Source organism: Triticum aestivum, chromosome 5A (assembly GCF_018294505.1).
Source record: "Triticum aestivum cultivar Chinese Spring chromosome 5A, IWGSC CS RefSeq v2.1, whole genome shotgun sequence".
In the NCBI taxonomy this organism is placed as follows: domain Eukaryota; kingdom Viridiplantae; phylum Streptophyta; class Magnoliopsida; order Poales; family Poaceae; genus Triticum; species Triticum aestivum.
The window spans coordinates 475,784,654-475,803,195 of NC_057806.1; the positions used below are offsets into that span (position 1 = coordinate 475,784,654).

The window sequence follows — 18,542 nt, forward strand, 5'->3', positions numbered from 1 at the left end:
TCGTTATTCCATCCTGACTGATTACTAGTAGTTAGAATATGAATTTGTCCAAGCCCTAGCAGTTCTATGCTGACCGTCCTGCATCCCATCACATCGTTCTCACCACTATTCTCACCAGTTGTGCACGGCAGCAGCCGTGTGTCCAAAAGTCCATCCAACGCCGTCTAGACGCCCAGTAGGCCACGGCCGTGACAGTGCCATGCTTATCTACCACGCAAGGATGACCTGCCATGTAGGTTGAGAACTTTCTTGCTTTTACATCTGTTCTTCGTTTTACAACGAAAAACGAAAGCCGCGTCCGGTCTTCAGATAGAGATGCTGGACGATGCGATGTGATGTGACTAATGTAGAAGCGTTCGCCCGATTGACAGTCGCCGTCCCGGCCTATGGATAGCGATCCAGAGAGCTGACCATGACTTTTCAATGCCCCCAGCTGGAGTAGCGTGGTAGACCAGAGCAGCTGCCACGGCCGCTTTCAGGCGAACTCGTTCTGCACGTGTGCTCCCGTAGCCTATAAATGCATGCAGACGCGGCTCCGAACCATGCAACACGGCGGCGTACAACAAGCTAGCTAGCAAAGATGGCCATGGCCAGGAGCTCCAGCCTAGTGCTCGTCGCCTTCGCCTTGCTCTGCTGCTACGCCTCCACCGTCTCCTCCCAGGGTAATTCGTCTGATGGTTTCCTCTCGTGTCTGACGGCGAGCATCCCCCGCCAGCTCGTGTTCACGCCGAGCTCGCCCTCGTTCACGCCGCTGCTCAAGTCCTCCATCCGGAACCCCAAGTTCTTCACGCCCAGCACCGTGAGGCCGCTGTATATTATCACGCCGACGAACGCGTCGCACGTGCAGGCTGCCGTGCTGTGCGGCCGTCGGAGCGGGCTGCGCATCCGCGTGCGCAGCGGCGGGCACGACTACGAGGGCCTGTCGTACCGGTCCGTGCGCGCCGAGTCGTTCGCCGTGCTTGACCTGTCGAGCCTCCGTGCCGTGCGGGTCGACGCGCAGGCGGCGACCGCGTGGGTGGACTCCGGCGCCCAGCTCGGCGAGCTCTATTATGCGATCGGGAAGGCGAGCGGCGTGCTCGGCTTCCCCGGCGGCCTGTGCCCCACCGTCGGCGTCGGAGGCCATTTCAGCGGCGGCGGCTTCGGCATGCTGCTGCGCAAGTACGGCATGGCCATCGACAACGTCATCGACGCCGTGCTGGTGGACGCCAAGGGGAGGCTCCTGAACAAGAACACCATGGGGAGCGACGTCTTCTGGGCCCTCCGAGGCGGCGGCGGCGAGAGCTTCGGCGTCGTGGTGTCGTGGCAGGTGAAGCTCCTGCCCGTCCCGCCCAAGGTCACGGTGTTCAACGTCCCTGTGACCGCCAGCCAGGGCGCCGCGGACCTCGTCACCAGGTGGCAGCAGGTCGCGCCGGCCCTGCCGGAGGACCTGATCATCAGGGTGGTCGTCCAGCAGAAGACGGCCAACTTCCAGTCCCTGTTCCTCGGCACCTGCGACGCGCTGCTGCCGGTGATGAGCAGCCGCTTCCCGGAGCTGCGGTTCAACCGCTCCGACTGCAGGGAGATGACCTGGATCCAGTCGGTGCCCTACATCTACCTCGGCAGCGCCTCGACCGTGGAGGACCTCCTGAACCGGACCACCGCCGAGTCCGTCTTCAGCAGCGGCTACAAGGCGACGTCCGACTACGTCCGGCAGGCCATCCCGCGGGACGCGTGGGCCAGCATCTTCGCCAAGCTGGCGCAGCCCAACGCGGGGCTCATGATCCTGGACCCATACGGCGGGCAGATCGCGGCCGTGCCGGAGTCGGCGACGCCGTACCCGCACCGCGCCGGCGTGCTCTACAACATCCAGTACATGAACTTCTGGTCGATGGCGTCGGGGGACGGGGCCGTGCAGACCAGGTGGATCAGGGAGTTCTACGCGTTCATGGCACCGTTCGTGAGCTCCAACCCGAGGGAGGCCTACTTCAACTACAGGGACCTGGACCTCGGCGAGAACGTCGTCGTCGGCAACGTCAGCAGCTACCAGGCCGGGATGGTCTGGGGCCAGAAGTACTTCAAGGGCAACTACCAGAGGCTCGCGATGGCCAAGGGCCAGATCGACCCCGACGACTACTTCAGGAACGAGCAGAGCATCCCGCCATTTGCCAACAGCAGGTGATAGCTCAGCAAAATGGGCCGCTAGCTCTTTCTTTTGTGTACATGGTAGCTAACTAGCTAAGTAGCTAGCTACACATTTATCTTTATTTGTACATGTATTTGTTGATATTGGTTTGAGATTGCTTACCACAATTACTGATTGTGTGGTATATATGTACATGTATTTGTATCTTGAACAAATTTTATAATAAAATTGCACACTGTGTGAAAGCTCAGCACAAAACTATGCTTCTTCAGACTCTTATGCTTTACCTAACTTGGCAGAAAACTACACATTTTGGCCTAAAAAAGGAGAGAGTGATGATTTGCGGACAGATAGAATTAGTCAAAGGAATAACTTGTTTTTTGAACGCAGGGTGGCTTGCGCAAATGTGTGGGCGATGTAATAATGTGTGTTACTTTTGGAGTGAAAAAACTTGAAAGGAGAATTAGCTGATCTGTTGTGAAATGTATAGTTTCAGCATTTGGGAATAATTTTATTGACTTCATACGGCTTGTTAAAAAAATCACATTGACTTGCTTATCCAATAATTAGCACATCTATTCACTTAAAAAAATGTAGTGAGCAACATGTGGATTATCGTTTCGGGAAGCAACAATTCCTTCTATAGCAAAGGAGCTGGTGATCTTGAAGCTTGGCAACTCCAGATGTCAGTTAGCGCTACGCGAGTGTCTGCGTGTGGTGATGGTGTTTGTGTGTGCGCGTGCGTGTGTTTATGTTTCAAAAAGTGTAAGTGCGCGATAGCTGTTCGTTTTCGCTCTGTTTGACGTGTAGTAATGACTAAATTATTGTAGCATTACAACTAACATGCAACTTCTCTTAAAAGATACACCCTCCGTCCGAAAAAGCTCCCTCAAATGGATGTATTTAGCATCAAATTAGTGCTAGACACATCCATTTGAAGGACAAACATGGGACACGCTTTTCCGAATGGAGGAAGTAATTGACTGGCATGCCGTGGTATACTTTAACAGATGGATTAGGAATTGTTGAATAAATAAGATATTCTTAATTGTTGAATAAATAACTTTTCTGAAAATCTATGTTTTGATTTTATCTCAAATTTATTTACCCTTGATTTATGAAAATGATCTAGAGAATGAAAATGATGAGATTTTGTTTAGACTCAATTGACTAGCGATAGACATAGCCTTGAAATATCAAGACACTGTCTTCTTATTCTTCCTAATGCATATGTTCCTCTTCCAATCCACCCATCACTCAGATTTGCATCTTTCCCACAAATAATTTATTATATTTCATCCATTTGTTAAAGAAGAATTAACTCATTTTTCTATCCACAATTGTTGTATCCCTGTTTTCACCAAAATAAATTAAGTGTAACATATAAGATGATAGGTACATTTTTGTATCTACTCCAGTTCGTGGTAGTGGCTAACAATTGTGATACTATGGACTAAGATGTGAATTTTTTTCCTCGATTTTTGTTGATGGCCAACCCTGCTATACCTAAAAAACATAGATTTATGATTGCTCAACAAATGATTTTATTTTAAGTGCCGGTGGACCTAGCTTACACTATTTCATTGAATTTGTGTTTTTATTTTATCTTATTTTTAAATTATTTTGTTTTATCTCTCATTTATTATTGTGCCATTGAGATTCAAGAGGCTAAGAATTTGTTAATCCATTAAATGGGCAATAGATGTACCCTTGAAAGGATTTGTTTTATCTTTCAAGAATCATGCTTTTGTTTTATCTTACATGTGCATTGATTTATTGGTTAATCATTTGTGTACGATTGTGCATTAGATATATAAAATACTGAGATTTTATTTAATCTGAGACAAATGGGTTAAAGATAGACTATGAAAGGAAATCGATAAATCACATCTCGCTTTCCCCGTGGAGTATAAATTTCTCCACAAATCCACCACATTGCACATGTACACCTATCCCAATGGATTTTGCCTTTGTGTCTACTCCAAGAATCCTTTTTTGTAGAACATGAACATCTTATTTGGTAACACGTTATCACTGTATTGAATTATTTAGAGTTCTCTCTCTCTCTCCCTCTCTCTCTCTCTCTCTCACACACACACACTCCAATTTGTATGGTTCATTGGAGGTCCTGTGGCAATTTTGGCGGTATAGGGAGGTGACGGTTGGGGAATGAAGTTTCCTACACCAAAAAATCTGGATTGGGAACAGGCTGAGAGGGAGCATCCCATCCCTGCTTATTTGGGAAGAATCGGTTGGAGTTTGGAGATCCCTTGTTTTTGCTGAGCTAAACAATTGTTGGGAATGGGCTAGAGTGGTCTAACTCTAATACAACTAGTGAGTGTGTACTTGCAATGCAGGTTATATTAGAAAATATATTAATTGCATTTCACGTTAGTATTAGAAAATATATTGATTACATGTTGATATTAGGTAGGATATAATTAACACGTTATGTTAGAAAAGATATTAATTGCATTGCATGTTAATATTAGGAAAGATATTGATTGCACGCAGATATTAGGTAGGATACAATTATGTGGTTAGCACCGAAGTTGATATTAAGTATTATAAATGTATGCTACACATTGGAGCAACATAGACCATTGGATAAGTGTGTTCGAACATGTGAGATGTGTTGGATCTCCGCAACTCACTCTTTTTATATTGGTATTGATATAGATAACAATTTGTGGGGAGTTAAGACTTTTAAAAATGTGATAAACATGCCCTTACTTGCATTCCAAATGGTCCCTCCCAAGATATAATTATGTCTCTCTCTACTATGCCAACAACCATTTGGAAGCCCCCCCCCCACCCACCCACACATGTGCAACTTCTTCGCTTGGTTGGTCCTACAAAATAGGATTTGGACAATCGATACACTACATCAGCGGGGATGGTCAAACTCTCGTCTATGCCCCCTTTGCAACAAAGCTCTTGAGTCCGCCTTTATAACGCCCTCGATGCGGCTATATCTCCCACGTGTCAAAGCACGACTTAGAGGCATAACCGCATTGAAAGCAATGTCGCAAGTGAGGTAATCTTCACACAAACCATGTAATACATAAGGGAAAAGGGATACATAGTTGACTTACAATCGCCACTTCACACAATTACATAAATAAAGCATTACATTATCCAAATACAATCAAGGTCCGACTACGGAACCAAAATAAAAGAGGAACCCCAAATGCGACATGGTCCCCAATCAACCCCAACTGGGCTCCACTACTGATCAACTAGAACAAAACAACACAAAGGACAAGATCTTCATCGAGCTCCTCCTGAGCTTGGTTGCGTCATCTGCATGGACTCATCGGCACCTGCAAGCTGGTTTTGGAAGTATCTGTGAGTCACGGGTACTCAGCAATCTCACACCCTCGCGATCAAGACTATTTAAGCTTATGGGTAAGGTAAAATATGATGTGGAGCTGCAGCAAGCGACTAGCATATATGGTGGCTAACATACGCAAATGAGAGCGAGAAGAGAAGGCAAAGCACGGTCGATAAAAGTATGATCAAGAGGTGATTCTAAAGCAACCTACGTCAAGCATAACTCCAACACCGTGTTCACTTCCCGGACTCCGTCGGAAAGAGACCATCACGGTTACACACGCGGTTGATGCATTTTAATTAAGGTCAACTTCAGGTTTTCTACAACCGGACATTAACAAATTCCCATCTGCCCATAACCGCGGGGACGGCTTTTGAAAGTTCAAATCCCTGCAGGGGTGTCCTAACTTAGCCCATCACAAGCTCTCACGGTCAATGAAGGAATAGACCTTCTAGCGGGAAGACCCGATCAGACTCGGAATCCCGGTTACAAGACATTTCGACAAGGTAAAACTAAACCAGCAACACCGCCCGAATGTGTCGACAAATCCCGATAGGAGCTGCACATATCTCTTTCTCAGGGCACACCGGATTGTATAAACTTCCGGTAGGCCAGCCCATAGTTGCCCTTGGTGGCCACCAGCGGCTGACAAGTTGGACCAACACTCAGAGGAGCACTGGCCCGGGGGTTTAAAATAATGATGACCCTTGGGCGCGCGATCCCCAAGGGAAAAGAAAAGGCTGGATGGCGAATGGTAAAACCAATGTTGGGCATTGCTGGAATAATTTTACTCAAGGCGAACTGTCAAGGGGTTCCCATTATTACCCAACCACGTAAGGAACGCAAAATCCGGGAACATAACACCGATATGACGGAAACTAGGGCGGCAAGAGTGGAACAAAACACCAGGCATAAGGCCGAGCCTTCCACCCTTTACCAAGTATATAGATGCATTAATTAAATAAGATATATAGTGATATCCGAACAAGTAAACATGTTCCAACAAGGAACAACAACTCCATGTTCCAACAAGGAACATATTTCAATCTTCACCTGCAACTAACAATGCTATAAGAGGGGCTGAGCAAAGCGGTAACATAGCCAATCAACGGTTTGCTAGGACAAGGTGGGTTAGGGGCTTGGTTCAACAATATGGGAGGCATGATAAGCAAGTGGTAGGTATCGCAGTATAGGCATAGCAAAAGAGCGAGCAACTAGCAAGCAAAGATAAAAGTGATTTCGAGGGTATGGTCATCTTGCCTGAAATCCCGCAAGGAAGAAGAACGAGTCCATGAAGAAGACAAACGGAACGTAGACGAACGGGTCCTCACAACGCGACGTTATCGGAACCAACCCGAAGAAGCAAACACCGGAAAAAGAAGCACACAACATAGTAAACAACCAACACATGAACATGGTATGATATGCGGTATGCGGTATGCGATGCATATGCATGATTTGCAAAGGAATGAATGAACCTGGCCTCAACTTGGAAATCCAAGTGTGCCACTGGAAAGATGAGATGAAATCACTTGAAAACGATATAAAGATCACCGGAATCGGAGTTACGGTTTGAAAATGGCAAGCAATTCAAATATGGCACCGGTCTGCGATTTACAGCAAGTGGCCATCTAAATGCAACAAGAAAAACATGCTACAACACTCAAACATGGCAACAAAATACATGGCAGGGATCCACTCATGATGCTTAACAAAAGACTAGCACTGAGCTACGGCCAATTCATCCATTAACAGGTTCAAACAAGCATGGCAAAAATGCATTTGACAAACAGATCTCAGACTTGGTGAAATTAACACTTGTCTGGAATTTCAGATCAGATAGCACACTTTGGAGCAACAAAACTACATGCTACAGGACCTGAACATGGCAAAGTAAAGCATGGCACGGAGCTACTCAAAAAACTTAACAAAAGTCTCTTAGTGACCTTGAGCAAAAAGGGATCAGAAAATACAATTGCAAGCATGTGAACATTGCAAAAACATAATCAGTTCTCAGATTTAGTGAAACTGGAGCATGCTGAAACAGATATCAAGTAGGCATGTTTACGAGCTCGATGCACTCACTACAGAGCAAGGCATGACAATCTAAGCATACACCCATCAAGAATACACATTATACAAGTTAGACTTGGCAAGAACAATAACATAGCATGCACGGATCAACTACAACATCCCCGACAAAATCGCTAACAAGTAGACAATCTGCCTAGATTCACAAAATGGCAAAAGTAGAGCTCGATTGACTCAAGCTAGGGTGTTCCATAATTGCAAACAAAGAAATGTATGGATAGAGCACTACAAGATTAACAAAACATCCTTACTGGTCATCCTCAAAAGAGGCACGGATCACTAGGAAACAACATGAACATATGGCAATATGAGATAAACAGGTCAATGACTTAGTGGAAATGCTAAGTCCCTGAAATCAGCATTACCAAGTGCCTCACTTTGCAAGCTTGTGCTAGTCACCACACACATCCTAAAAATACATGGGTTGCACCTCTAGAAAGATGGCAAAACCCTTAACAAAACATATGTAGAGCTCATGGGCATAACATGCACACAATAATCATGGCAAAAATGACAAATATCCAATTGGAGCAGCAGATCTGACAATTAACTCAAATAGTACTCTTCTAACAGCATTTCGGGCATCAAGGTGAACTCAAATGAAAATGACGCAATGGAATGAAATGATGTACTCTCTGAGACGAACATTTTGATATGCTATATGCCCAAAACGGAGCTGCGGATGAGGAGTTACGATGCGATGAACATGAGCATATGAATCTGGGAATTTCGGGGACTTAGTAGAAATTTTAACCTCGCAAAAGTCAACCCGGGATGAGGAGAAGCGGGACGAGGTGGATCCGGTTTGGGATGGTCGTTTGGTTCATCTCCCGGTGGATCTCATCCACCGGGCAGATCTGGCCGGGATGAGCTCCGGCGAACCTCCGGCGAGGCGTAGAAGCCGAGGCGAGGCACGAACGGCGAGGCGAGGCGGTGCGGTGAGGCAGCGCTCTTCGCGGGCGGCGGCGCACGGGGAAACGGGGCGGCGGCGGCCGAACGGCGCGGTGGCGCGAGGGAACGGGCCCCACGGGCCAGGCGCGGGCCTCGCGAGCCGGTGGGAGGCGAGGGTGGCGGGGCGCCAAGTGGCATGGCGCAATTGGGCGTGGGAGCGGCGGCGCTGAGGTGGCGCTCCCTCATTGGACGGGGTGAGGTGGCCGGCTGGGTGGACGCGTCCGGCAGCCGGGCGGACATGTCCGGCGGCGCGAAGAGAGGTAAGATCTAGGGTTCATCCGCGAATTTCGGGAGGGGAGCACCTATTTATAGGTAGAGGGAGCTAGGAGAGTCCAAAAGAGGTGCGTTTTTCGGCCACGCGATCGTGATCGAACGACCGAGAGGATGGAAGGGGTTTAGGTGGGTTTTGGGCCACTTTGGAAGGGTGTTGGGCTGCAACACACACGAGGCCTTTTCGGTCCCTCGGTTAACCGTTGGAGCATCAAACGAAGTCCAAATGGTACGAAACTTGACAGGCGGTCTACCGGTAGTAAACTAAGGCCGCTTGGCAAGTCTCGGTCCAATCCGGAAATGTTTAATCCCCACATATGAAAAGAAGGTAGAAATGATCACCGAAGGAGAACGGAACGCCGGAATACAAAACGGACAACGGGGAAAATGCTCGGATGCATGAGACGAGCATGTATGCAAATGAAATGCACATGATGACATGATATGCAATGCATGACACGCAAGCAATGACAAGGCAACAACAGCGAATAACTGGAGGACACCTGACACATCGGTCTCGGGGCATTACAGCCTTGCACCTCCTCGCCCAATGCCAATACACGACTCGTGTTTGGACCATGCTCGCACTTGGCTTGGTCTCCATGATTTCAGTCTGTTTGTCTTGGGCAAACGCCACTTTGGTGAGAGCTTGGTGGGCCGATTTGGTGAGGAAGTCAAGACTGAATAGTAGGGCCCTCTCCCTTGGGAGATTTGGAAGGAACACAATGTCAGAGTCTTCCGCAACACCGCTGGCCCCACGATGGTGGTTATAACGAGGATCAAGGAGGAAGTCATCTTTGGGTGTTAGCAAGTGCGAAACTCTCGAGTAGTATAGTGTCGCGGGTGTTTAGGCCCTATTATTTTATTAAAGTACTTCATCGTATATCTGCAATTCTGACTGCATTTAAATCCTTTTTTGGTTGCATATAGGGATTGATCTTAGTGATTTGGTTGGCTGTGTTTCAAACACCGTCAACACCTATACCGGAGTTGGTGAAGCGATTGGTAAGGTGCATCGTCAAGTGTTTGGTGTAGTCGAGTCGTCAAAGTCTCCTCTAACAAAATTGATACTATCTCATCGAAAGATCAGGCCAGCTTGTACATATCAGTAGAAGACATGAATTTTGAACTGTCCAAGCATCTCTTTCTTCTAAAGTTGTACGGGGCGGGAGTAAATAGCATAAAACTACTAGTTTACAGGTTAGGGTTCCAAAAAACTATCAGATTTTAATTTTTCTCAAAAAACTACTAAACGCGTGGTCGGCTGTTTCAAAAAACCCAAATCACCGAGTGTTTAAATTGTAAACCGTTTTTTGACAGTTGCGGCCCACCCGTCAGGTCCATGTGGCATAAAAATTAACACCGTTAGGTTGACCGTTAGATTGACCATTCACAGGTTATGACCGGTGGGGCCCAAGTATTTATAAAAAGCAATTGAGTCCCTGTAATTTTCAAAAGAAAAGCGATGGGGTCCTTGTACTTTTTCTGAAAAAAGCGATCGGGTCCTTGTGAAGAAAAGAAAAAAGCAATCAGATCCTAGGCCAATCCCGCACGGCTTCTCTCCGGCAACCGGCCGCCGTCCACTCCCCTCCATCCCCTTCCCTGCCGGTCAATTTGAAAGCATTCGGTGATTTGGGTTTTCTTTTGAAACAGCCGACCACACGTTTGCTAGTTTTTTGAGAAAAAAATAAAATCTAGTAGTTTTTTGAAACTCTAACCTATAAACTAGTAGTTTTATGCTATTTACTCACGGGGCGGAGAACCAAATGGTATTTGCCAGCAAATTAATCTTGGAGGAGGTATGCTAGTTAAACCGGTCATCCTGTGTAAATGTGGCATATATCTCTATGAATATTTTGCTGAATATTAGAACACTAGATTTTTCAGCACCTCCTACCCATACTCATTTTCTTAACAAGGTAAAAGGTAGCAAACAATTGATTAAATAAAGTAAAATGGAAGAGTTTTCCTTAAATGGAGTGAAATTTGCCAAAAATGTGAAACATAGTGGTAAATAATATAACGGAAAATATTGGAAATATGCCCTAGAGGCAATAATAAATTAGTTATTATTATATATTTCATTGTTCATGATAATCGTTTATTATCCATGCTAGAATTGTATTGATAGGAAACTCAGATACATGTGTGGATACATAGACAACACCATGTCCCTAGTAAGCCTCTAGTTGACTAGCTCGTTGATCAATAGATGGTTACGGTTTCCTGACCATGGACATTGGATGTCGTTGATAAGGGGATCACATCATTAGGAGAATGATGTGATGGACAAGACCCAATCCTAAGCCTAGCACAAAGATCGTGTAGTTCGTATGCTAAAGCTTTTCTAATGTCAAGTATAATTTCCTTAGACCATGAGATTGTGCAACTCCCGGATACCGTAGGAGTGCTTTGGGTGTGCCAAACGTCACAACGTAACTGGGTGGCTATAAAGGTACACTACAGGTATCTCCGAAAGTGTCTGTTGGGTTGGCACGAATCGAGACTGGGATTTGTCACTCTGTGTAAACAGAGAGGTATCTCTGGGCCCACTCGGTAGGACATCATCATAATGTGCACAATGTGATCAAGGAGTTGATCATGGGATGATGTGTTACGGAACGAGTAAAGAGACTTGCCGGCAACGAGATTGAACAAGGTATCGGAATACCGACGGTCGAATCTCGGGCAAGTATCATACCGATGGACAAAAGGAATTGTATACGGGATTGATTAAGTCCTTGACATCGTGGTTCATCCGATGAGATCATCGTGGAGCATGTGGGAGCCAACATGGGTATCCAGATCCCGCTGTTGGTTATTGACCAGAGAGTTGTCTCGGCCATGTCTGCATGACTCACGAACCCGTAGGGTCTACACACTTAAGGTTCGATGATGCTAGGGTTATAGGGAAAGTATGTACGCGGTTACCGAATGTTGTTTGGAGTCCCGGATGAGATCCCGGACATCATGAGGAGTTCCGGAATGGTCTGGAGGTAAAGATTGATATATAAGAAGTATGGTTTTGGCCACAGAAATTATTCCGGACATCACCGGTAGTGTACCGGGACCACCGAAGGGGTCCGGAGGTCCACCAGGTGGGGCCACCAGCCCCGGAGGCCTACATGGGCCAATAGTGGAAAGGGACCAGCCCCTAGGTGGGCTGGGGCGCCTCCCACCAAGGCCCAAGGCGCCTCCAAGAGGGGAAGGGGGCAAACCCTAGGGCAGATGGGCCCTAAGGCCCACCCTAGGTGCGCCTCCCCCTCTCCCCCTTGTGGCCGCCACCCTAGATGGGATCTAGGGCTGTTGCACCCCTTGGGGTGGGAACCCTAGGTGGGGGTGCAGCCCTCCCTCTCCCCCTATATATAGTGGAGGCAAAGGGGTGGCCCAACACGCGATTGAATCTTCCTGTTGGCGCAGCCCTACCCCTCTTCCTCCTCGTCTCTCGTAGTGCTTGGCGAAGCCCTGCTGGAGCCCCGCGCTCCTCCACCACCACCACGCCGTCGTGCTGCTGCTGGATGGAGTCTTCCCCAACCTCTCCTTCTCCCCTTGCTGGATCAAGGCGTAGGAGACGTCACCGGGCTGTACGTGTGTTGAACGCGGAGGTGCCGTCCGTTCGACACTAGGATCATCGGTGATTTGGATCACGACGAGTACGACCCCATCAACCCCGTTCACTTGAACGCTTCCGCTTAGCGATCTACAAGGGTATGTAGATGCACTCTCCTTCCCCTCGTTGCTAGATTACTCCATAGATTGATCTTGGTGATGCGTAGAAAATTTTAAATTTCTGCTACGTTCCCCAACAGAAAATGTATTTGGCAACTGTGTGATAGATTGCAAGACTGCCACGTGATCCCATCAATGTCCGCGGACACGATCCCGCTGCCCGATCGACCCGCACCGTTTCGCTTCTCCCGCGCACGATCTTCTCACGATCCCGCCTATCAGTTCCGCTTCTCCCGCGCACGTGATCTTTTTTTCCTTTATGCACAAAAAAATTAGCGCTAAGTGCGGTTCGATCCCTCGACCAACAGGTTCACATGTAGGCTGGGTACCACTGGGATAATTTCATTGGCATGTGCACAAGCGGATTAGCTAAGTATTCAGACTGTCAGAGTTCAAATGGATCCAAACCAAAATTTGATCCATCTCGTGCTCGCGTAAATAGAAAAGCTTGGGCACTCTCTAACAACTGACTAATGTTCAAAATTTGCTGCTACTATATATATCCGCATCTCAATTTCCGTACATCTCAACTTCCGTAATTCTATATTTGTTTTAATTGACGATGGTAACTTTCGCCCGAATGAAAAAATTGTTGAAACATTTCCCTGATAATCTCTGTGTAAATAACATGTTAATTTATGCACCGCAAACCTGATAACATATGAACACACACACACGATGGTAACTTTGACTGGGGAAAAGGTTGTTGAATTTTACCACGGTAACTTCTATGTCCATAACATGGAAACTTAAGATCTGCAGATCTGATAACTCACATACAAACATAGTGGTAACTTTTTGACCTAAGGAAAAGAGTTGGTGAAACATACTCTTGTAATTTTTGTGTAAAAAGTGTGGTAATATACACACCACAGTGTTGGAAACTTACGTACAAACACCATGGTAAACTTTAATCGGAGAAAAAAAACGTTAAAAACATATCCCAGTAATTTCTACGTAAATAACATGATAATATATGCGTTGCAAACCTAATAACTTAGATATAAACACCACAATATCTTTTACCTAGGAAAGCCAACTTACAAGCATGCCTTCACCTCCACGCCCCTCGTGACCACCTAGCTGGCATCACCACCGTCGGCGTGTGACAACAACCTTGGCAGGAGCAGGAAGAGACTTCACTGCAAGGTTACATTGCCTAGTAGGCTTCCGAAATGTTCGATGAAGTGCATGTCTGGTTCTTCATGGTGTGGATAGTAGTTGTGGTCGAAAATGACATGTAACTTTTGATCAAATAAGATTTTTAAAGCAGTGTAGGCTTGATAATTTGCATATAAACATCATGATACCTTTTGACTTAGGGTAAACAAATATTGGAAAATATACCTACGATAATTTTTGTGTAATAGCATGGTAATATACGCATTGCAGACTTGATAACTTACGTCCAAAACATCACGATAATTTTTGACCTGGGAAAAAATACCGCTGAAACAATACTCCGGTAATTTTGATGTAAAAAAACATGGTTTTTAAGCAACCCAGACCTGATAACTTACAAACAAAATCATGTTGATTTTTTGACCTGAAACTTTTTTGTTCGAAACATGCCCGGTAATTTCTATGTAAATAACATGGTGATATAAACTCCAATAACCGATAACTTAGATACAAACATGTAACTTTTTGACCCAGAAAACTTTTTGTCAAAAAACACATCGTCGCTAGCTTATGTGTAAATAGTATGCTAATATACCTCCCACGTACTCGATAATTTACGAACAAAACACCGCGGTAACATTAACCAAGGATGAAAAAGCTGTTCGGCGAGAACTTTTGTGAAGATAGCATGCTAATATACGAACCGTTCACCTGATAACTTGCTTATAAACAACAGGTAAATTTGACGAAGGGGGGAACAGTTGTTGAAAAATATACCATGGTAATTTTTATGTAAATAGCATGGTCATATAAGAATTCAATACTGATAACTTAAGTACAAACACCGCCGTGACATATTTGACCATGGAGGAAAAAGTTGCTGAAAAATATAGCACGGTAAGTTCTATGTAAATAGCATGGTAATATAAGAATTCCATACCTGATAACTTAAGTACAAACACCGCGGTAACATTTTTTGACTAACGAGGAAAAAGTTGCTGAAAAGTATAGCACGGTAATTTTTATGTAAATTGCATGGTAATATAAGAATTTCATACCTGATAACTTAAGTACAAACACCGCGGTAACATTATTGACCAAGGAGGAAAAAGTTACTAAAAATATAGCACGTTAGCTTAAGTAGAAACAGCACGGTAACATTTTTGAACAAGGAGAAAAAAGTTCCGGAAAAATATAGCACGGTAATCTCTATGTAAATAGCATGGTAATATACGAACCTCATACCTGATAAATTTAGTCCAAACACTGCGGTAACATTTGACCAAGACGGAAAAAATTGTTGAAATACTGTGGTGATTTGCATCTGAAAAAGGAGGGAAGGGGACGCCTGAGTTTGTGAACCATCTAAACCGGTGCAAAACGTCCATAAAAAAGTTCCAAATCCCAGATAAGTGAGTCTGTCTGTTTGAATTTTCAGTTTCATTCAATCTCATTTCAAGAAGGTACAAGTAGCGTGTAAGTTGAAAGAAACCAATAAAATGGTGTAGTCCAGTTGGTTGTTGTTGCTAAATTAGTTGTGGTAGGTTGTGGGTTTGATCCCCCCTCCTAGCGCATTTTTTCGCTTTTTTCAAGCTGCAAATGTGCGTGCGCAGAATCGGGACAGGCCCGCCCCCAGCGGGGGGATTCAGGTGGCCCAGAAAATCGGGCGAAGGGAGAGGTTCATGCGGGGGGAACGGGATGGCCCAGAAAATCGGGAGAAGAAGGGATGGGTTTCGTGCGACACAAGGGGGTGTGGTGATTTTCGCAATCTGACACACGGTTGCCAGTTATCACAATCCATAATATAATTAACTCTTAAAGTTGACATGGACGACTGTACATGCTGCTAGCATAGGAGTCTTCTAGTTGTACTCTTGCACACCATGAAGCTACGCGGGCACCTTTTTGTGTGATGTTGACTTTTTTGGAATGTATATTTGTATAAGGATGTGTTGGATACATTGCTTTTATTGAATTTCTTGACAGAAAAGACTGCAAAACGTTTACAGGTACGTGCTCTGTCGGACCGGGGAAGACTTTCGAAACCTGTCATGACTAAACCTTGGTGGTCATATTGGCGCGCGCTGATCTTCTTGAACGAGGGCCGGGACATGAGGTCCTCCCACCAGGCCTTCACGCGAGGGTACGAGTCGAGAAGCGACCCATACGGCGTCGCGTCGACGATGTAGAAAGTGCTCGCGAAATGGTTGAGATCCGCGAATTAGCTGAAGAAGTCTCCGGCGAGGTACCTGTGCTCGGACAGGCGCGCCTCGTAGATTTCAAGAACCTTCTTCGTCTTCTCCACGGCCTCGTCGACAACCGCCTGGTTCGTGGGGAGGCCGCGCAGAGTGGGGTTGAGGAAGCACTCCAGCATGATGAGCCTCAGGGCCTGGCGGTACTGGTGCGCCTCCACCTCCGTCCACACGTCCACCATGGCGGCCTCCTCCGGGTCGCCCTCCCTCAGCAGGTCCGCCTGCTCCGTCTTGTACTTGCGGAGCACGTACTTCGCGATCGCACGGGCCTCTGCAAGCCATGCATGAGGACATTAGAGTGCAAGTTTGAGACCTGGAGCGAGAGTGAGCCATGGAAGTTTGATGCTCACCGAAGAGGACCAGATCCCCGTCTTGTAAGGCCGGGACGAGCCCAAACGGCTGCAGCAATTAAGAAGAGTCAGCACTCATCACCGGATGGACAGGTCTGGCTATGGCATGGAGGAACGGTGGAAGCAGGCATGCATTGAGTTGGACACACGTACGTTTCTGGCGAGGTGCTCCGGGCTCTTCTGCTCCTTGGCCTGGAAGAGATCCATGTGGACGAGCTCGTACTCGGCGCCGACCTCCTCCAGGCAGAGCAGCACCCGCGCCACACCTTCACCGACTTGGCCGGCCCAAACACCTTCACCGGCGCCATTGCTGGTTATGCTGTTCATGTGTCGCAGCAGATCGTAGAATATATATAGATAGATGGAAATGGAGATGTAGTGGAGTATATGCCGTGCGCGAAGGAGATGGAAATGATGGCTGAATAATGCGCAACCACCGCCCACGCAGGACGACATGGACGCATGCATGGTGGTGTGTGCATTTCGATCAATCCCTGGTGGTGCCTAGCTGTGACAGGGTCGGTTTCTTTTTCCTTGTGGTAATGGTGAGGTGATGGGGTCGTCTTGGTAGGCGGTACACTACTCACCGGTGAGCAGTGTTGATGGGGGTGGCTGGTACGTCTTGCTAGCACGAGTGGTCGCTAGTCAGCACACTCCTGTTGGGACACTTGCAGGACCGCGAGGGCCACGATGGCTTGTCCTGAACCTTTTACATACCTACAAAAGGAAATGTTATCGGTAACAAAATGATGCATACATGGTTCATCAATCTCTCCTCTCTTAAAGACACCCCCTCAAAGAGTATGATACTCCCTCTGTTCCATAAGGACAATCCTACATCTACGAAGAGCCTACGAAGGCTAACATAATTTTCCTAACTACTTCCTCTGTTCCTAAATATTTGTCTTTTTAGAGATTATAAATGAATTACCACATACGGATGTATATAGTCATATTTTAGAGTGTAGATTCATTCATTTTGCTTCGTATGTAGTCATTTGTTGAAAATTTTAGAAAGACAAATATTTAGGAACGAAGATAAAAATTACTTGCCTCCCTCTGATTTTCAGGAGGGTGGGCCACTTCATCCTCCTATCTCTAATTCTATTTGTCCACGTTGCATATTACGTAAAACACGTAAGTAGTATTACATAGGTGTAGTATTATCCGTTTCATAATGTAGTGCATATAGATTTTTTAAAAAGTCAAACCTCACGAACTTTGACCAAATTTGTAGAGAAAAGCATTCACATCTAGAATGTCAAACATATATCATTAGATTCTCATAAGATGTAGTTCCACATTTTATATATTTGGTTGTAGATATAAATAGTTTTCTCTATAAACTCGGTCAAAGTTACTTTTTTAAAAATACATACGCATTACATTATGAAATGGAGGGGGTATGATATAAAAGTAAAACGTTAGTCAAAGAACAGATGTCTCTAGTCATGATCACAAAAGGAACATACTTTTACTACTCTACTCCATTTTAGTCAAGTCATCCTTGGTTAGGATCACCCTCGGCATAAGAACCAAACAAAAAACTTTAGTCTTGATGGCACTTCTGATTTTCAAAGCCATTTTTTTTACAAGTGGAGTGATCTTATTCATCATCTCATCATGCATAGACTTGACAAAGACCAGACATTCTGATGCAAGTGCCATATGGACATATTCCTCTAGTGAGGTTTCAATATGTAACAAGCTAGATTCAATTGGTGAATAACCAAGATTTATTTCTTCCGCATGATGTGATCTTAAGAAGGCTTAGTAATCCACTTGGACAACATGGTGGTTGTCGGGGGAGACTTGTAAGAGATCTCACAGTTAGGTGAAATCGAGAGATCAGCCCCAAAAATCCATATTTACACATTAAAAAAACTGAAATTATTCGACAACATCCATATGAGGTATGTCTACAACTCAAAAAAAAAACTAGCTCAAAACTTGATGTACATTTAGAGATTCAAAAAAGGTAAATTTGAATGTGATTAGTAGGGGCTTTGGGTGAATAGTACCTTTACACTATTCACATCCAATTTTGTGTTTTTTTATTTCTAATTAATGTAAGTCGAATAAGGAGCTGAAATTTTTTGAGGTTGTACCTCAAACATTGATGTATGTCTATAAGAAATCTGAGAATGTTTGAACATGTTTTTTTTTCATTTGCAACGCACCGGGTATATTTGACAGTGATACTCTCATGACTCGTCGTGAAGATTAGAAGTAGCGTGTGGTAACCTTCTTGCTGACTAGACCCAAGAGCGTCTGTGGTCGCCAAACCGACACGAGCCGAGCGGCCGAGCCCGGTCCAAGCG

The 18,542-nt window shown here is 45.6% G+C and overlaps 1 protein-coding gene and 1 pseudogene across 1 annotated transcript; one reads left to right on the plus strand and one right to left on the minus strand.

Moving 5' to 3' along the window:
- Nucleotides 1-548: 548 nt before the first annotated feature.
- Nucleotides 549-2,380, plus strand: LOC123104138 (berberine bridge enzyme-like Cyn d 4). Its single transcript, XM_044525892.1, has one exon. It carries the CDS (start codon nt 581-583, stop codon nt 2,156-2,158), a length of 1,578 nt encoding a protein of 525 aa, XP_044381827.1. The 5' UTR covers nt 549-580; the 3' UTR covers nt 2,159-2,380.
- A 13,294-nt stretch (nt 2,381-15,674) lies between these two features.
- Nucleotides 15,675-16,529, minus strand: LOC123107237 (probable glutathione S-transferase GSTF1; annotated as a pseudogene).
- Between the last annotated feature and the right edge of the window lie 2,013 nt (nt 16,530-18,542).

Coding starts and splice junctions, on each gene's coding strand:
- LOC123104138 (XM_044525892.1), top strand. CDS start 581: ATGGCCATGGCCAGGAGCTCCAGCCTAGTGCTCGTCGCCTTCGCCTTG.